The sequence below is a fragment of the Lynx rufus genome, unplaced genomic scaffold (genome assembly GCF_022079265.1).
Source record: "Lynx rufus isolate CCGP_SWC_20201006 ecotype Redwood Valley unplaced genomic scaffold, mLynRuf1.p SCAF_24, whole genome shotgun sequence".
Classification (NCBI taxonomy): Eukaryota; Metazoa; Chordata; class Mammalia; order Carnivora; family Felidae; genus Lynx; species Lynx rufus.
Genome location: NW_025814839.1, coordinates 13,720,623 through 13,740,903, shown reverse-complemented (window position 1 = coordinate 13,740,903; position 20,281 = coordinate 13,720,623). Strand labels below are relative to the sequence as shown.

General features: G+C 59.6%; 1 protein-coding gene across 1 annotated transcript in view; it reads right to left on the bottom strand.

Moving 5' to 3' along the window:
• CABIN1 (calcineurin binding protein 1) overlaps window positions 1-20,281 on the bottom strand; it is a 154,584-nt gene that overhangs the window by 3,024 nt on the left and 131,279 nt on the right. Inside the window, exons 30-34 of the mRNA XM_047088073.1 lie at window positions 11,531-11,694; window positions 10,563-10,659; window positions 8,993-9,667; window positions 7,001-7,075; window positions 4,102-4,384 (exon numbers count right to left, since the gene is read on the bottom strand). Of these exons, the coding sequence (XP_046944029.1) occupies window positions 4,102-4,384; window positions 7,001-7,075; window positions 8,993-9,667; window positions 10,563-10,659; window positions 11,531-11,694 (1,294 nt within the window). The remainder of the gene's footprint in view (window positions 1-4,101; window positions 4,385-7,000; window positions 7,076-8,992; window positions 9,668-10,562; window positions 10,660-11,530; window positions 11,695-20,281) is intronic.

The window sequence follows — 20,281 nt, the reverse complement described above, 5'->3', positions numbered from 1 at the left end:
CTACCTAAGCCATGAGCCACTCTCGCCCTTCCTCAGGTCTCACAGCCTGGCCGGCATGGTCACAGCTTCTTTGTCCCAGCGTCCAGCCCCCTACACTATGGCAGGCAGGGGTGAGTACCTCGGAAGGCTCCTCCTACTTCCCCCTGGACCTGGGGAGCAGGGACAGCAGCCGGAATCCCACACCGCTGGTGCAGGACTTGGTTCGCTGTGGCTGGGCACGCACTCATGAAGCAGACTTGGTGGGTGTCTGGTCTAGTGCTCTGCCTGCCTGCCTGCCTGTGTCCGACCTCTTCTCGTGGGGCTGTTCCCTGAGGGCCTGGCCGAGGAGCCTAAAGCGGCTGCTTAGGTGGGCTGGGAGGGCTGCTGGCTTCCTTGCTGATTGGTATCTACAGGACAGGAGCAGGACAGGGGGAGCAGGGTGCAGGGAGGGCCTGGGGCTGCCCTCAGAGGGGTCAGGTGTCAGGCTGGCTCTCTCCTATCCCAGGGGACTGTCCACCCCTTCCAGGCCTTTCCTCTGGGTGGGCCACCATGAGGTGAAGGGACACTCGGGCAGGGGCATCTAGCAGAGAGTGTTAAGCAGGTAGGGTAGTGCTCTGTAGGCCAGGCAGCCCCCTCCCCTCCCCACCACCACCCTGGAGGCCCTGTGAGGAGGGCTGCAGGTGAGCCTGAGGGGGAGGGGATTGGCCTGGGGGACCATCTGGTCCTTAAGAGAAGGACCATCTGGGTCCCCCTGGCCTCCTTGGTCTCAGGATCCCTGCCTGTGGGAAACATATGGCCAGGCTGGAGTCCTTTGCTATCGGGCTACTCTCCCTGCTCTCTGGGGCAGACTCATGGTCTGGGCACTGGGTCCCTAAGGACCAGTGTCCTGGAAGCACCAGCCCTGGCTCAGACTTTTCCTGGCTTCTCGGGATGGCATGAGGCTGGCATTACAGCTAAGCCCACTGGCTGGGGGCACCCTGCTCAGGCAGGTGCTTTCTGTACCAGGCTGGTCCCATGGCCTGCAGTGCCCTCTCCACTCTTCCTCCCTGATGTACTTCCCTGCTCCTGAAGGCCTGGCCCCTCAGCAAGAAGGACCCTCACTTACCTGTAGACCAGGCACTATTCTAGCACCAAACCAGGTCCTGGCCTGTAGTGGGCAAATATCCAACGAACAAAGAGATAGCACGTGCTCAGCAAGGAGGTGGGGAGCGGGCAGCAAGAGGCAGGGCCAGGCCCCCTCTGTGGGAGACACACGACTAGGAGCTTCTTGGATGTCCACGAACAACCCTGAGCTCCGCAAGGGAATGGATCCACCACATGAGGCCGGTGGCCCTGGTCAGCATGGCCTGGGTAGTTTGGGTGAGGCTCAGGTAGTGACCAGAGAAGCTTGAGACCACTCCTGCCCATCCACAGGCCGCAGCAGGTGGGACAAGTCAGGACCGGACACTCTCAGCCACTGCTGGCCGCCTTCCCCTGGCTGGAGCCAGAGGCCTGTGTGAGGGGCACCATGGGAGTGGGGGGTAAAGGGCAGGGCTGTCCACCTTGGGGAGGCTGCCTTCCCCGTGCTCTCGCACCTTGGGGACATGTCCTGAGAGGATCTGTCCTCAAGCCTGCTCTCCTAGGTGGCTTGCAACTTCCCGTGTAGCCGTCTCTGGCTTCGGTACCACCCTGTACACCCTCTAGGTGTACACCCTCCTGGGTGCCTTTGCAGGGCAGGCCTACCCTTCCTGTCCATCCAAACCTATGCCTGGTTCCAGGCTGCCTGCTGGTCACCAGGAGAGGCAGATGCTGGTCACACTGCCAGGTCACTCAGTCACCCTGCTGGATGGCTCCTTCCTGGTGCTTTCCCTGTTCTGGGGGTGGTGGGAGATGGGCTCTGGGTGATGTGCCCATCCCAGCACGGCCCTGACACCACTCCAGGGGATTCTGGGGATCATCAGGGGCACGCCCCCCCCCAACACAACCGGCCAAACACCACCTGCTCGCACATCCTGAGGCAGCCCCAAGAGGCCGGCAGGTCACTCCACATGGCAGGTGTGCAAGTGCAGAGGGCTGGTTTGGGAATGTGCTGAGCACCTGGCCCGTCAGGAGGCTACTCCACTGCCAGGTCCATGCAGCACATATTCTCAGCCCAGGGCCGTCCCCACCCCCGATGTCATGTAAGAGTTCCATTCTAGCAAAAGGCTATTTAGTTTTGGGGAAGAAAATAAAAAAGGATCAATTCTTCGGGACGAAGAAAACACATCGGGAAACATACACTCTTCCATTGATCCGACACAGGGGAAAAAAGTGCAAATCATAGTTTGGAGCCTGCTTGGGACTGGGGTGCGGTGAGCAGGAGACGGAAGGAAGGCAGCCAGGCTCCCAGGGCCCTGATGACCCTGCCTCCTGTTAGACCCTAAGGAACCTTCCCACCTAGCACCCAGTTACGTGTGGCCAACACCAGTGATGGTCACTCACTTCCAGATTAGGTTATGCAGCACACTGAGGCTTCCTTTGAGTGGTCTCGCTCTTTTAGACCTAGACTCTGGGGGGAAGCCAGCAGCCATGACGTGGGGACACTCAGCAGCCTACGGAGAGGCCCACAGTGGAGGAACTGAGGCCTCCAGCCAACAGCTGGTGAGAACCTGAGATGTGCCAGCCATGTGAGAGAATTCAGATGACCAGCTGACAGCTCTGATCCTCAGAAGCTACAACACCATGGAGGCAAGAGTCAGGTGGAGGGTAAGACAGCCTAAGGTCGGGGGGACACCTTGCGGGAGCCACGACTTCATGGGAGGGAGTGATTTCCTTGGGCTGTGGACTCTCACTGTCGCTGCCCTTTGAAATCACCACAATCCACCCCGGGGCTGTGCTTGCTGTCCGCCAAGCACTGTGCTAAACCTGTATCACCTCCATCTGACACACCGTGTGCTGGAAACTGAGACACAACAAGGTACACAGAGGGGAGCAGGGACAGCCAAGGTCACCTGGTGGTAGAACCACCACTTACAATCCTTCAACTGCTCTGGTCCTGTAGCCTTCGGAGGCTCCCCTCACAACAAATGGTTGCAGGAGCTGACTTAAGGGAAGTGATTCCTCATCTCACGAGGCCACAACCAGGGTAATTGTAACCGACTGGGCAAATGGTCCCTACACTTCCATGATTCTCAAAGCAAACTGGGGATGAGCATCAGGTGAAAACATCAGCGCCTAATGCCAGAACTGTAGGAAAGAGTGAAAGGAGGGAGGGCTGCCACCCTCAGTCCCCACCCAGGCAGACCAGCCACGGCAGGAGCTCTCAGGTCTGATATTAAAATGGCTAGGAAGTGACACAGCCAAGGCTGAATGGCCGAAGGGCTGCATGGAACTGTGACCCGGAAGACTGATAAGCCTGCAAGAGTAAAGGCCCCTGCAGGGCCTCAGCAAGGGTGCAGGCTGGTCCCAGGAGCCGGGGTGAGGGGAAGGCCTGACACCTTGCCTGCTGACCTTTGAGATGCCACCTCAGTGCCCCCTCCCTGGAAAGCTGGTCTGTCAGCTGCCCCTGCCAGTAGGCTGTCATTCCTAAGGGCATCCTGGGTTTTAGAAGGAACCAGGACTCTGGCTGACAGAGCCCTCTGTCCTTTGTAATTCACAAGCCCACCCACGAGCTTTATCCCACTCCTTGCTGGCTAGTTCCATCTGTCTTACCCTAGGGGGCCTACGCAGGAATGCTCCCCACCACAGATGTGCTCAGGGACAGCTCATAGGCCTGTGAGATCTCTGATAAGCCAAGGTCAAGACCCCTCCCCTCTCCTGAATCCCTATCTATCTATTCATCAAGTTTACATGTAAACATATCACTATTAGTGCTGGCTCCCTCTCTCCTAGCCACACACCCCTATGAGGGGACTGCCATCATCACGTCCCTTTTTGGATGGGAGAAAGGTCAAGAAAGTGGTGGGCACTCCATCAGGTCATGCCCCCTGCCCTCCAGGGCCCCCAAGATGTGCTTCTCAAGGATCACCAGGCTGGAGGTCACCCTGGCCACCTTCCCTCCCCCACCCACACTCTCCACACAAGGAGTAGGACTTGTTGCTGGCTGGTAGCAGGGGCCTGGGCCCAGCTCTGGCCTTGCTGTCTAGGAGATGGGCTGGGACTTACCTGGGCCCAGGGAAGTCATGCTGGGGGTGGCCTCTGCCCTGTGTGGCCGGGGGTGCCCAGGGTCCTTGGACGGGTCTGGACTGGAGGCCGACGCTGAGGGAGGGCAGGGGATGATAGCCGTGGTGGCAGCTGGCACCGGGCGAGGCTTGTTGTGAGTGTCACCGGGCCGCTGGAGAGTGTCAGCGGGCACAGGGTCAGGAACCGTGGGAGCCCCAGCCCCAGGGAAGAAGTTTTCTCGGCTGTCCTTGGGGTGCTTTGGGGTGGTGGGTGTGTCCCCTGCGGCCTGTGACGACAAAGGGGAGGTGAGGATGGTGGGCACCCCACCTCCTAACCCTGGGGACCCACAGCACCTCCCTGGGAAGACGTCCGGCCCTGCTGGTAGGGACTCAACGGAGACCCTGGGGCTGGCCAGGGCCTCCACCAGACCTCACCCTCCAATTCCTGGGTGCCATCCTGGGAAGACATGACCCCAGGCAGGGGTCATTGAGCCTCATGTGGGGCCATCCCTAGGGAGCTGGGGTGACACCAAGAGTCAGCTCCCTGAGTTCAAGACCGCAGCCCCAAAGAGGCAGTGCCGGATAGTCCAGCTTTGGCCACCCCAGAAGCTCTCACCTAGGCCTTCCGTTCTCAGGGGAGCAGGGCCCGCTGGGGCCTCTCCATCTTCTTCCACACAGTTCTCTCTGCCACCAGGGCCCTTCTACTTTGCACCCAAAGCCTCCGCTCCCAGAACAGTGTGAAGGCTGAAGCTCACTGAGGGTGTGCTGCAGGGTGTAAGCCATCCTCCCAGCCCTAGACCCCTAGCCTCAGGCCACACCAGGGCTGCAAATGTGGTCTCACACCTGCTGGGGGCACCATGGTGCTGGGGGTCAGCTGGCTCCCCGCCATAACTCTGCTTCTTTTGACATTTGTTCTGCTTGAAACGTCCTGTCCCTAGTTTCAAGGAGCACAGGACAGCCCCTGTGATTCTGCTGTGTGATATGTATTGGGTTGAACCTGAACCTCCAGTCGGGGGGCGGGTGGAAGGTGGGGAGAGGACAGGAAGATGTGCTGTGTCTGTCCTTGCAGGAGCCAGCCCCAGCCACAGTGACAGCACTGAGCCTCTAATTATGTCCAGAGCACTCTCCAGGTGTGCGCTAGGCTGCCATGGCAACTGGGACTGGCCTCTAGCCAAATGGATCCTGGGGCAAGGGGCGGAGGCAGCAGGCTCAGGGCTGGGGCTGCCCCCTCCCCAGCACTGGCCAGAGGCGCCCAGGCCCCACTTGGGTGCTGGTCCTCAATCTCCTCATCTAAAGGACCCTTCCCTGCCCGTGGCTCCTGCTAGCTCAGGATCTCCTTTTGCCACAAGACAGGGAAGGCAGGCGTTTGGAGGTTTTCTGGGGGGTTCTATCATTTTGAGGGCCTTAAAGACTGCATCAGAAACAGCCACTCTGTCTGGAGTGGTCACTGCATACCTGACCTCATCTGGGTCAGCAGAGGAGGCAGGAGGGGACCCCTGGGCTCAGGCCCTGCACTGGGGCCCTGAGCAGTTACTCCTGTCCCATGTAGCAGAGGTTGCGGTTAGGGCCACGCAAGCCACAGAAACCACAGCAGCTATGATGTGAATCCTGGCTACTTTGGCAATAATGGGGTGGTAGAACCTGGGGCATGTCTCCCCCGGGATTCTGGCCCTCAGCTGGGGGAACAGGCCCACGTGTGTGGCCCACAGACTGCCTGGTCAAGACTGAACTTCTGGACTTCCTCAGACCAAGAGTCCAGGCAGGAAGGGTAGCATGCTGCCCCATTTCACTGAGAGGAAGCTCTGGACACCGACAGCATCTACAAGCCTGCTGCTAGGTGACCTATAGATGGATGCCCACTGCCCTGAACTCCTGCCTTGGGACTCCCTGTGATGTACTTCCCTGGGGGAAATGCCAAGAGAGGGCTGCGTGTGGGCAAGGATGGGAGGGCAAGGTCTGCTCACTTGTGCTGCTGGGGAAGGGGCAGCTGGGCCACCCCTGGGGGGACAAGAGGCCACACCTATTCAAATGACAAGTACCTGCCCTTTGACCCAATGACCCAGGCCCAGGGGTCACTCCTGCAGAAATGCCCACATGTGGTGCAGGAAGATGCCCCTCTGGTACTGTTGAGCAGGAGCACTGCAGTGCCCCCCAGCCTTATCCCCCCTCTTTCTCTGCCAGCCAGACTCCCCCTGTGGGCTTTCTCTTGAGCTAGGTCTCTCCCAAGGAGATCCTTCTCCCTCACCCCCTCCTCAGTACCCCCTGCTCCTCAAAATCTGTGGCCTCTGAGCCCCAGACCAAAGGCTTTGGGGGCACCTACACCCAGGGCCACCCCTCCTTCCTGTCACCAGGTCACGCTGGCCCATCTTCTGCCATCTTGGACCCACCTGTTGCTCACCGGGCCTCTGCACCAACCCAGCCTCCCCACTCAACAGCAGGGAGTCTTTCCCACACCTGGCACCAACCTGCCCCCTCCCTTGCTGAATAAACCCCAGGACCCCCATCTGCTCTGCTCCTAACCCATTCCTATCCCAGCCCCACATCACTTCCTCCACCCTCATCCCAAATGAAGTCACCTTTCCAGGGGTCAGCTAGGTAAGGACCAACTTCCCCATTTACAAAAAAGGCAGCTGAGGTGAGGGGACCGCTGAGGTCACATACTCGGAGCTGGGGTCTGGGCCTGCCAAGACCCCACCTGCCACACAATGCTGCCCCACCTGGGCTGGTGGTCAGGGGCTTCCTGGGAGCCAGAGGCTCACGGGCCTCCTGTCCATCTCCCCTCGGCCCATGTTCAGCCCAGAAACAGTCCCTCCTGAGGTGTACTGCTTCTCGGCCCACAGCCAGGGGCCTTGGCATGGGGCCTGCCTCGTGTAGGGAGGCCAGCACAGGCTGGGTCTGCTTACCTGTCTCTGGGCGGCAGCCCCAAGGTGGACCTGACAGAACTTCACAGCCTGCTCCAGTGCAGCCTCCTCGTCCACCTAAGCAAGGAGATGCTCCAAGTCAAAGGGCCAGGCCATGGTGGCTGGCCTTCTCCCAGCCCCTGGAGTATGAGGACCAGCTCCTCTGAAGATCCCCTGACACTCCAGTCCTGCTGGAGCATGGCAGGAGCACACACCTATCTCCCGGGTCCATCCTCCAGGGCCACTGCTGTGGGCCGGGCTGGTCCTGTCAAGTTCGTGTCTGGAACCAGGTTATTGAGTCCTCAGGGGCTGAGGCTGGCAGAATCTGAGCCAGAGCCTGTCCACAAGCGAGCACGATGCAGGGCCTTTCAGGGTCTGAGGTCTGGGTGGGGGGCAAGGTCTAAATGACCCAGAGACCAACAGCCCAAGGTGCAGGGGGATGAGAAGGAGGCTAGGGAGGCACAGGGGGCCGCCGTGGTGGACCAATGGGCAGGGAAGGAGGGAGAAGGGCTGGAGTGTCAGGAGCACCCAGGCCGGGGCAGGTAGGGTGGGGAATGGCCCGCCCTGACAAGCAGGGAGTGCTGAGCTGGGTTCTTCCTAATGTGTCAGCAACAGAAACAAAGAAAGGTTAATCCTGGATGCCAGTGAGGGGGTGATAAAACAGGCGCTCTCAAAAGCGTCACGGTAAACAGACACAATCTGGGAAGAAATCGCTTATCAGGACAGGCAACCAGACTGAAGCAGCCATTGCAGTTCCGGGTCTCTTCCTGTGGAAGTCCATTTTTTGAGAGAGACAGCGAGTGAGCAGGGAAGGGGCAGAGAGAGAGAGGGAGACAGAGGATCCAAAGCGGGCTCTGCGCTGACAGCAGAAAGCCTGATGCAGGGCTCGAACTCACAAACCTTGAGATCATGACCTGAGCTGAAGTCAGACCTGCTTAACCCACTGAGCCACTGAGGTGCCCCTGGAAGGCATTTAAAAAAAAAAATTTTGGGGGCGCCTGGGTGGCGCAGTCGGTTAAGCGTCCGACTTCAGCCAGGTCACGATCTCGCGGTCCGGGAGTTCGAGCCCCGCGTCGGGCTCTGGGCTGGTGGCTCAGAGCCTGGAGCCTGTTTCCGATTCTGTGTCTCCCTCTCTCTCTGCCCCTCCCCCGTTCATGCTCTGTCTCTCTCTGTCCCAAAAATAAATAAACGTTGAAAAAAAAAATTTTTTTTAACGTTTATTTATTTTTGACACAGTGTGAGAGACAGAGTGCAAGCAGCGGAGGGGCAGACAGAGGGAGACACAGAATCTGAAGGGGGCTCCAGGCTCTGAGCTGTCAGCCTAGAGCCTGATGCAGGGCTCGAACTCACGAACCGTGAGATTATGACCTAAGCCGAAGTCGGACGCTCAACTGACTGAGCCACTCAGGCGCCCTTTGGAAGTCATTTTAAATAAAGAAATAGCTATATGTCTAATGCATTAAAAAAAAAAAAAAAAAAAAGGAAAGCAAAGTAAGAAGGGTGGCCGAGCCTCCTTACATACTCAGGGCACCACGTCACCTTCAGAGGACAGCCACGAAGGTCTCTGAGGAAGTGCCCCCAGAGACTGGCACTGTGTGTGTTTGGGGTTGGGGGGGGTGGCTGTCAGGGGTCTCTTCTCCCTGTGTTGGATTTGATAAGGTTTTGTTTCCTTTACAGTTGAAAATAGAGTTTTTCCAAGCTCACCGTTTTTCCTTTTCTTTTCTTTTTGTATATTTTCCCCAGCTTTTTTGAAATACAGTTGATAAAATCACCCCGTACTTAAAGCATGCAACATGATGGCCGGACCTGCTTCTTGTTTTTTGGACTCTAAATCTATGGCCTGCTCATGGTAGAAAACCTCAAATGTAGGGAAATGAACAGCACAGGTGGGGTGGGAATGACACCTAACAAACACCCCGAAGGGCCCTCACACTCCTGGACCAGCCGGGAAGGACCTTCCATGAGAGCCACCAGGCCTGGCCTGTGGCCACCCACCTGCTTGATGAGCATGTAGGTCTCAGACATGATCCTCTCGATGCGGCCCAGGTCGTAGGCCATGCCCTTCTGGCCCTGCTGCCACACTCGGTAGGCGTCCAGCAGGAGCGTCTTGCCCGACTCTGTGTCCTCTAGGAGCTTCCTCTTTCTGCTGGGCCGTGTGGGTGGCTCCTCGGGGTGACTGCCCACTCTGGCCCCGGTGGTGGCAGCAGGGGTGGTGGCTGGGGCTGGCTGGGCTGGTGTGAGCGGGCTGGGCTGCTGGCGGGCACTGATGCTCAGCTCCTCCAGAGACAGCTCAGTGGGCCGGCTCTCGGGGCCCCGGTCCCTGGGGGGTCGGCCTGGCTGCGGGGGCGGCGCCCGTTCGGAGTCTGAGCAGCGAGTGGTGGCCTCACCCGTGTCCATGGGCTCGGTAGGCCCTGCCCGGGGGCTCTCCCTGTCTTTTCGCTCCCCAGACTGGTCTGCACTGTCTCCTGCCTCCATGGCCACGGGCCGGTGGTTGAGGGGGCCCACTTTGCCCCCTGGCTCGCCTGCTGGCCCTGAGCCATCAGCCAGAGGGGGCTTCTTGGAGTGGGGGAGGGCCTCTTGACTGTCCTCGGGACTGGCCTTGTGGGGGACGTCGGTGGTCATCCTGCCTCCAGGGAGGCCACAGGCCTTGGGCCCTGGGCGTTCTGACCCCTACGAGAAAACCAAAGGTGAAAGACTGTCTTTGGGGCTTCTACCAGAACAAGACACCCCTGGGTGTCAGGTGTGCCCACCCCCCAGGCCACCTGGCTCTCCCTGTCTGTTAGCTGGCCCAGGCTGGGCCTAAAGACCTGCCAGAGGAAGTTCTTCCCCGCTCTGCTCCTCCAGCCTTGAGAGGGACTAATGGGGCACTGTCAGTGGTACCACTCCAGAAGAATAGGCCTGGCCTGGGCTGGGCTGGCCTTCCTTGAACGTGGGCCTCAGGGAAGTCCTGGGCGTCTTATGGGGAGGTGATCCACCAGGGGCCACCAAATGTGCTTGCTGCAGAGCTAAATACTCCTGATCTGGGCTCCCACTCGCCCCTAATGCACAGTAGTCAGGGTGGAGTCTCAGGGGTGGGTGCCGCCCCGAGCTCCCGCACGATGGCCCAGCCAGTCCTGCTGGGCAGGGGACACTGCAGCAGCACTGCCCTGGCTCAGCTCCCAGTGGCCCTAGGCTGCTAGGCTGGTGACCTAACCTCCTAGGCCTCAGAGTGCTCAGCTAGAGAGGGGGTGAGAGCTGTGCTTGCCTTGGAGGGTGAAAAGGGACCAGGTGTGCCCAGCCCACCACGAGCCCACCACCTGCTTCAATATCACAGCTGCTGTGACCCCGAGTTCAATCTGCCGGGTGGGGTACACTGCTCAGGTTGCAGCCTCAGGGAGTGTCGCTATTGTCTTCCGTAACCACAAGTCCACATTTGCCAAGCGGGTCAGAGCCTCGCTAAATGTCTGCCAATCCCCCACTGTGCTGACCTTTCCCACCCAGAGAGGCAGGGTCTCTACTTCACAGGTGGGGACACAGGGACCTTCCTAATGGCGGGTAAGTGGAGGGACAGGGGCCATGGGCATACCTCTGCAAGTTCGCTCAGGGTGTCCTCCAGCACCTTCACAGTGAGGATGAAGGCCCGCTGCGCCAGGACCTGGCGGTCAGCATCTCGCAGATACTTCCTGCAGGCACGTGGGGGTGGCCAGAGAAGATGGCAGAGCCTCAGAGCCACATGGCACTAGATGGCGGCCCATGCCCTTTCCTGCCCCAAGAACACCTGCTGGTCCCTCAGCCTCCCTCCTCCCTAGGTCCACTCCCCGGAAGCCTGCCCGGAGCCTCCTCCCTATACAACAGACACACTGTCCTGGGCCCTCACGGGGGGGGGGGGGGGCAGGGCCAGGCCAAGTTAGGGAGTTAGGGCTGGGGGCCTCTGGTTTCTCTCCGCAAAGACTGTGTCCAGTGTGCTCCAGGCTCCAGCTGAGGGCCCCACCCCAGCTTCTGGGGTGAATGAGACGAGAGAAGGTGAGGTGGCGCAGGCATGGGCAGCTGCTGGCCCAGTTGGGCCAGACCACATCTTCAGGGATCCCCCACAACCCCTGCAACTGCAGCTGAAGCAGATGTCCCTCGGTCCTATCTGTCCCACCCTTTCTGGCAAAGGGATCCCCGGTTACCTCTGCAGCCCAGGTCCCCCTGTTGCCTGGCCTGTTATTACTGGCCTTCACCTGGGGGACCCTGGCTATCATTTGGACACCTGTCTTCCCCACAACCTGACAGCACCCTGAAAGCCCCAAGCTGAAGGGAAGCAGGAGGAAGGAAAGGGTAGCTTGTCCACAGCCTGTGTTCACCCCAGGGTGCACAGGGCAGGGTGCTGTCTAGATACCAGGACAGAGAGGCTCCTGAAAAAAAGGGTGGGTCTAGGCTCCACAACCAGTGGAGAAATGCCCTGGGCAGATGAGGGGCTCCAGCCTGTGTGTGCACCCATGCTCTGACCCACGGCAGCACCAGCTGCCCCCATGGGGCTGACCACACACCGGGCCGGGTGGCTGCACTCACTTGCCCTGGTCCGGGGTCCGCTGCAGCATGGAGGACACCTTCAGCAGGGTGCTGTGGTCCCGGAGCTGGGCCAGCACCTTGAGCAGCAGCACAATGGAGCGGTTCATGTGCCAGGCAAAGCTGCCCGGCCGGTCGATCTCGTCCACGGGGATCCGCCAGATGCCCTGTGAAATGGACAGAGGCGGGCGTGTGAGGTGGGCTGCTGCAACTGGAGCCTGCCATGATACCACAGGGGACTCTGCCCAATCCAGGGTGCCTCGGACCCCTCTTGCTATCCCAAGGGAAGTGGGAGCGTGGTCACCCCCATCTACTTCCCTCCACGGGTGGTGGCAAAGAATACACGCATTATTCTGCACTCTCCTCTTCTGAATGGCTGCAAGGTATGTGTTTACTTGTTCTGTTCCCTACAGGAAGCACACAGGCTGCGTCCCCTCAGTTAAATGCAACCAGTGGGAGAAGTCTAGTGCCTCTGCGCCTCTGCACAGGTGCTGACTCAGCCATGAGACCAATTCCTAGAGCTGAACTGATGGGTCAAAAGGTGGCCAACGTGAACTTCTGGCAGCTGCTGCTGGCCAGACACGCTCAAGCCTGGGCCCCACCTGTGTGCATTCCCTCCAGCGGCACCCAGAGAATGGAGGGCTGGGCTGAAAATGACCTGCAGCTTGCTGGATGCCCAGGTGTCCTTGAACCCGCCTTTGTCCAGTGTATGCTCTGGCCAGGACCCCCTCCTCCACTTCTCGGCCATCCAACCTGTCTGAAGGCTGCGCTGGAGCAGGGCCAGCTCTAAGGATACCCGCCACGGTCTCCCTCAGCCCGTGCTTAGCCCACCCCTGCACCTGGCACCCTGCTCATCGGCAGCTCCATGTCTGGTTCCCTGTGGCATCCCCACACCCAGCATGGTATCTGAGACACACTCGGGTCCAGTCCAGGCGTAGTGAAGGAAAGGATGACCAAGGGAGTGAATTATAAGTGAACAGAAGCTCATACCTTCTGAGCAGGCCTGAGGCTGCAGGACTTGGACATTAGGATATATGTCTCTGGGGCAGGACTTTGGGGACCTGGAAGGAGCAGGCAGGCTCACATGTGGCTTCCTGAAGCCAACACCCTAGAGAAATTCCTGCCCAGACCAGGGCTGTGGGCAATGCTGCCTCCTGCACCCGGGGCCCACAGAAGGGTACCCAGGGAGTGCCCTTCCCAGGGCTCTATTCCCGTGGGTGCTCAGTGACTAACTCCCGGCTCCAGCAGTCCCGGGAAGAAAACCAGGGCACCTCCAGCCCTGAGCCACTTAAGCAAGAGAGGAGCCTAAAACCTGCAACTCCAAGCCCCCAGAGCCTCCACACTGGGTCACTGGGCTCACACCGGACGCAGAGAACTGCTCCCCCCACCCCCTGAGCAGGCCGGGGCACTGTGTGAAGGCTGGCAACTACTCTTTATCCCAGGCAGTACCAAATAAGGCACCAGCTGCCTCCCGGCCTAGACAAAACCAGGAGGCTGAGGCCACCCACATCTAGGGCACTGATACCAACGCTGTATCTTCCCACTGGGCACAGGTGGCTTCTGCAGCAGTTCAGGAAAAGCTGCCACTTGAGAGGACGAGGGGCAGCTTTGGACAGCTGTCTGGCCAGTGTGGCCCTGACACTGTACCCCAGATGTGTGGCAGGGGCTGGGAGGTGCCCTCTCTGTTGTCCACCAGGCCCACCAGGCTGAAGAAGAGCTTGGTTCTTTCTCCCGAGGCACTGCAGACGTCACCATGCTCTGCATCACAGGCTGACACAGCTATGTCATCATGACATCGTGACATCTCTATGTCACAGAGATGAGGAGCAACTCCCTCAGGGCCACACAGCATGAGAGGCAGTCCCACAGTTGGCCCCTCACCACCACCACAGCTCTGAGCACAGGCTGGACCAGCCAATCAGCTCAGAAGGAAGCCTCCATCACCTGCTCTGGCCCTCCACCCCTGGCCCCCAGCTCCTTCCTGCACCTAACAGGAGAGGGGGAGAGTCGGAAGCACAGTCCCACCACATGCCACGACATTGCAGGTGTGCACCAGAGCCGGCCCAGGGTCAAGCCAGAGATCTGGGTGTGACCCCACTGCTCCCGGATCTCACTCTTCCTTAGGGCACAGAGGGGCATGCTCTGCTCTGCACCCTCAACCCACAAGGGTCCAGGATGACCCTGGATTTCACTGAATGCCTCCCTCTTCCCTGGCAAAACCTCTGAAGACTCAAAGAACAATCAGCGGTCACTCCTCCCAGTGCACCTTGATCCGGGCTCAGAAGGTCTCTCCCAGCTGCCTGATGAGCAGCTAAGGGTGGAAGGTCCCCTGCTCTCCTTGGGGGAGCCACTGGGGAGGATGAATGGAAGACTCACACTTCTTCCTTCAAATCGTGTTTGGGGGTGGCTGTGTGAGGACAGAGGTGCTGACTTTTCTGGCCCCTCCCCTGGGAAAGTGGCCCTGTTCCTCCCATGTCACCTCTGCCAGGGACTCGGGGTGAGCCTGGCTGTGAGGTGGGCAGAAGCAAGTGTCACGGGGGCCTCAGACATGGCACCAAAGCCCCAGGAGGCTCCAGGCACTTGGGGTGCTTGGGCCCCAATGCCTGGCCCCACAACACACCTGGTGGGCACCAGCTTCAGCCTGTACATCTCAGGAGCTTACCACCTCTGGAGGTGGCCCGTTTCATCCTTGGTAGATTGTTAGAAAAGGTTTCTTCACACTGTGCTGGATCCCCAGGCTGTCCCCGCACCCCTGCCCCTCCCTGGCACCCAAGCCTGCACCTTATGCCCCTAACATTCCTACTCTGGCTCGAGCCTCATCTTGCCTCTTCCTTCGACTCTTGCTCCCCATTCGTCCACCCGGCCTGGGCCAGGACAAGTTAAGAAAAGGATGGTGTGGCCGCATCCCTCACTGCTTATATCCTTGACAAGGCAGCTCCTTTACCTACCTCAGTGGAAACCTGAGCCTCACTGGCCTTTGCCCTGTCCCTGGACTCGGGACACTCACCATGCCCCCTCATAGAGCCGTGAATTTTACCCTTCTCACTTTTTCAGGCGCCCTCTCACTTCCTCTGCCCAGCCAGTTTTCCTGTGTCCTCCCGAGCCTGGCTGTGAGGTCATCTCCTCTCTGAAGCCCTCCTGGCTTGCTGCCCTCCTAAGCCTCTGCCAGGACCACTTGGGGGCAGCCCCTCAGATGGTCAGGGGGTGGTGGGCCGGTGGCTAGGAATGTGTCCTAAGTGGGGGCAGGTGTGCTTCAGCTCCAGGTCCCCAGGGGCCCGACACAAAGCTGGCAGAGGCAAGGGGCCCAGCTTGAGAAGGGCTTCCTGCTCGCAGAGAAGCCCAGCTCACCCACCTCCCCACCAGTCCCTCACCCTGGAGATTTTCCAGGCTAAGTGGGAAACAATTGTGCTCTCAGGGAAATGAATGCCCTTCAGAGCTCTGGGTGTGCACATGAGCCCTGCACTGGGGGGTGGGGGTGGGGGTGGAGGGTGGCGGTACACCTCCTTGCCAAAAGGCAATGATGGCGAGTCAGCAACACGCTCCCTGAGGGCTGGCAGGACTTTGGGCTGCTCAGGGGCATATCCGGCCAAGCTCCTGGTGGGGCAAGAGCTAGCTCTCCTCTCTCCCCTGAAAAAGAAGGGGCTGAGAAAGCGATGCCAGAGGTAAAACACATTTGGCCCTTTGCAGGGTGGACCAGGTGGCCACAGGAGACTTGGCAGAAGGTGGGGGGGGGTGTGGATAGGGCCCCTGCAGAGAGGGGATCCCAAATTCCCGCTCTTGCTCCCAAGTTCTGGAATCAAAGACACAGGGCATTTACCTGTTTGGTGTCTCTTTTGGAGAAGGGATGGGATGTGCCAAAACGGGCCAGTGAGCATGCTGAGGAAACCACTCTGGAGGGCCCACCAAGCCACCCCCTGAAGTGGGCCAGCCTGGGACTGTGAGGGGTAGGTAGCCTGGCACCGGTGGTAGCCACCAGCAAGCAGATGAAGGCGGGGGCTGAAGCAAGGCAATGCCTCAGATGAGACGCTTTCTGGATGCACAGCGATGCGGGGGTCTGCCTACCACCCGCTCCCTGTCACGCCATGGCGCCACTGGCCTGCCTGTCTCACCCTCTGGGACCGCCCTCCCCACCCCTGCCGTTCCTCCTGCACCTGGTTCCTGATTCCCGGGATGCTGCTTCCAGCCGGCACTGACGAATCCAGTGGCATCTGAGTTACACAATCATGGACATTTTCAAGCACACTCAGCTGGCTGAAACTGCTTATTGTGGAGGTGGGAACCGGAGGCCCACTGAGGGGCAGCGAGCGCCCAGCCACGCTGCTGGATGGTAGCCAAGCCCAGAGTGCATGTGGATTCCCTCCTCACGTCTGGGGCCAGTGGGCCACTTTCCACCGGAGCCACTCTGCACCAGCTAGGCACATCTGTGGGGATCACTCTGGGAGGAGACGAGGGTTCCTATGCTCAGGAGCCAGACTCCCAAACAGCTTTCGGCCAATCCCTGAGGACGGACAGAGGGACGGGGCTCTGGACGCACCCCCTGAGGATAGGTCTACTTTGTACCACACGTTTCAGAGCATGGTTTGGATCCTTTTACGTGAGGGTTCTCTGTTAACCCATTCCTTTCCAGATATGCGCACGCAGCCATAACATACCGCCAGCTATTTCGGAAAGGAAGACCAAACACATCAGGCAGAGTCCACGGAAAATCAGGAGGGAACTACAGGCACCATAAACCCTGGGGAGGTTCCTGCAGACATGCAGCTAGCCTCCAGGGACAGCTGGCCCGAGGGCGTGGAGCCACCAGGCAGAGTCTTAAGCTGGCAGGGTGGCAAGCAAGCCAAGGCTCTGCCTTCTGCCTGAGCAGGCAGCGCTGGGCTTCTGTGTTTGCAGCCAGAGCCCCCACGATACCAGCAGCCCCAAGACAAGTGGAACACTTCCCGCCCCGCTACAGAGGGGAAGAAGACAAAGCACACCCCCACGTACTGCCCCTCAGGGAACGACAGCCTTGCCAGGCTGTGCCTAGGGAGGGCTATGAAGCCCCGAAGAGAACCGGGGAGCTCCCAGGGAGGGGAATGCACTGGGAAAGGGATGTCTGCACACTGGCGGAAGGGGCACAGTCAGGCTCCACCTGCAGCAGCAGAGGCCACAAGCACAGGCTTCAGGAAGGGTACAGGGGATGTGCCAGGAGGCATCTGAGAGGGAGGAAGAGGGGATCTGATAAGAAGGGAGTGGGCAGCAGTGCCCGAGAAGAGGGGAGGCCGGCACTTGGGGGCTGAAGGACAGGCCAAAACAGGATCGCAGATGAGCGAGTGGCAGGAGTGGGAGCCAGGGGCAGCAGGGGCCCCATGAGGAGGATCTGGAACGGGGCTCACCTGTGAGGCAGGAAGGCAACACTGGTGCCAGGCGGGGCCTGGGGGGGCATGACTCAGGGCCCCTCCTGCTTCTCCCCTGTGCCCTCCCCAGCTGCCCTCCTGTCCTGCAGTTCTGGCTGCACCCCAAGACTCCCCTCCGCCAGAGTGCAGGCACACCCAATTCCTGGCTGGGATGGTGCGTGCTTGGAGAGCTGTGGGCAGTTGGGGGCATACAGCAGCAGCCTCAGAGCACTCAGAAACATTGGGACTGTGCTCAAAGCTCCACCTCTGTGCATCTCCTCGGGAGCATCTCAGCCGACCCCCAACCCATCCAAGTGGTTCCAGGCTCCTGGCTGGCAGATGAGGTCACTGAGACAGACTATGACTACCTGAATAATTCATGGAGCCCCAGACTCTGTGCTGAGTGCTTGAGACAAGTTACCAAACCCTCCCTGTAGCCTTGAGACTTGGGCATCTTCCTGCTGCTCTTAAGGAAAGAGAGCTTCGGAAACTGAGCCCCACACTGGAGCAAACCTGGAGGTTCATGGAGGGTGGGGCTGGCTGGCATGGTTGGAGGCCCTTGGAGACCAGGGGAGCTTTCCCACGGGAGCTGAGAGCTGGGTCGGTGGAAGGGGTGGGGTGCTGCCGGGCCAACCGGTGCCCTTGCCCATGAACACACTGTCCACTCACAAAGGGGGTTGGAAAGCAGGGCGAGGCTGGTGTCTGAGCAGGAAGGCCACGAGGCCTTGGCTTCTGGTCACCAAAATCTTGGCAGGTGGCACCTCAGGGATGGATAGCAGATGCCCCTGCTGGCATGGAGCACACTCCTGGCTGCCAGGCTAAGGTCGTGCTCAGTCCTAAGGCTCATGATGTCTCCAGCACACTGGAGTCTGGGGGAAGCTTCTTCCTAGAGGGGCAGAGACTCCTCTCTCCCCAGATTCCCCATCAGCTGGCCAGCCCACACCTCCCTAACTGCCTCAGTGTGGGCCAGAAGGTCTTGCCCATCCAGGCTCCTGGACCCCTGGCTCCCTGCACACCTGCAGGGCTACCAGCACAGCCTCTTCACCTGGCTCAGGGCCAATGCTGAGCTTGGCGGCCCCAAATGGCAGGTTTCGATTCTCACAGTAGCCCCTACTGCCCTGTGCGAGGCCACTGTTCAGGCCGTTCTCAATGGTATGCCCCGAGGTCGTTCTGGGGATCCCAGATGCACCTGCCACCTTCACGGACCCCACCTTTCAGTAATGGCTCTCCCTGGGGCTTCCTGCACTCTAAGGGCACAGGCAAAGGCCCCCCAGGAAAACAAGTGGCCTGGAGATGCCAAGGCAGAGAAGGAGGCAGGTGGGAAATGTGCCTGACTAGGCACTGCTCCATCTGAGCCGCACTCAGACCCAGGGCAAAGGCTTGTCACTGTGTGGATGAAGCTCAGGCCATAGGGACCGGATGGAGACTCTGATTCATCCCAAACCCACACTGGCAGGGACTGTTCGAGTATGTAATCGACGCACCCCTCATTTTCTAGAGGGAAGAACTGAGTTTGGACAACCTGCCCAAGGCTACCCAGTGACCTGGTATGGGACCAGACTCAGGAACCAGGCTCTCCTTCAGGTCCTCTCTGAATGCTTACAGAGGTACAAAAGATCATCAACGTGATCTGTAATTTACAGACTAGAAACAGAAACACAGAACTAAGCAGTGACACCAAATCACTTCAGTTTTGAGCCAGGGCCTTTGAAGACCTGAGAACGCCGCCCCCCCCTCCCCCCCCCCCCGCCCTCCCTGAGAGGGCAGATTGGGACTGGAGTGCCCACTGGCAGAGGGATGGGGAGTGAGTGTCCTGCACCAGTACTTCTGAATGTCTCAGAGACTTCATAATCTAGTCCTTTGAGCCCCTGTTTGGGGCATGGCCTCCAGCCTCGGTCTTCCACAACTTGGCCGGGCTCCTCTCGTTGTCCCCTGCTGCCCTACCCATAGGACTCAGATGTCCCTTCCCCGCTCTGCTATTACTGGGGTCATGCCCAGCCAGGGCACCCAGTGAGGCTCAAGCAGGAGGATAGAGGAGAAAGTAGCCACCCCTGGGAGCACCCAGAAAGGCCACAAAGGAGCCAGGCTTGGGTGCGTTGGGGAGGAAGTAAAAGGGGAAAAGCGGTCAGATGCCAAGAGCACTGTGAGAGACCTAGGGGTGCTCAGTCCGCTGAGCAGGCGGGCAGCTGGGCAGGCGGTGTCTGTGACACACAGTGGGCCCTCTCCAGCTCACCCAACGCTGCTTCACCCAGAGGGGCCCACGTCTGCCTGGGGCCTTCTCAGGCCTCCCCTACCTGACCAGGAGTTGCTAACAGAGTGGTTAGAAGGGCTGACCTAGCTCTTGAAGTCAATAGCCAGTCCCAAGGACCTGAATCCTAGCCTGCCCCATCATGGCCTCCCAGATGCTGAGCTGCCCACGGGTGGCTCTGGCTCACTGGCACGTCAGGCCCCTTGAACAGAACCTGGCCTCCTGGGTGGAAGGAAAGCCCTTCCACAGGAGAGTCAAACTAGGCAAACAGGGACGTGGGCCCATGGGGCCTGCCCGAGGAGCCTCCAGAAAAGGAATGTTCCAGGTCAAAGCCATAAACCCTGGCCTCCAAGTGTCCTCAACTGCAGTGTAGCCCTAGGGTGGCTCTGAGTGAGTCCCCAGCATGAGCCAAGGCCTGAACAGACTCTGGAGAGTCTATGCCCCAGATGAATCCCCTCTGGGTGCTGGGGAGGCCCACCTCAGAAGTTGCTCCAGAGTGGCCCCTGGGTCTGCCCGGGGAAAAGGGGCCGGCAACTGCGCAGTAAGCCAAGTACATCCCAGGAACCAGGAATCACATGGATGGGTCAGGCACACCCACCAGAGGGGTCCCCTGCTAATGGGACAAATAGACACATGTGCATCTAGGGTGAAGGGAGAGAAGAAAGGCTGGTACAAGGAGTAATGGGCTGAGAAAGTAAGGACTTCAGGGATGGGGTGCTCAGGGAAAGCCAGAGAAGAGCCAAGAAGGTGCCGGAGCCAGAGGAGGAGGAGCCTCTGCCAAGTGGAGTTGAAATGGGCAGCCCCTGAGGGTCGACCTTATCACCTGGAGTGTTCCGTGCAGGAGAACAAAAGAGGGGCGGCAGCAGGGCCTGGGTGTCTGACCTATGACAGGAGGTGGGTGCAGGGGGAACAAGCAGTCCATCATCCTGGGCCTTCCCAGTCCCAAGCTAGCCCCATGTGCCACAGTATGACAGGTGAACAGGCCTCCCAGGGCTGCTCAGCCCCAACATTTCTATTCACAGAAAACATAGTGCTGTGAGCACCCAGCACCCAAGGGAGAACCCGTTCCCTGGGCAGAGGGATTCCTGCAGCAGCACCCCCCGCCCCCCCCACAGCATGGGTGCAGTGGTGACT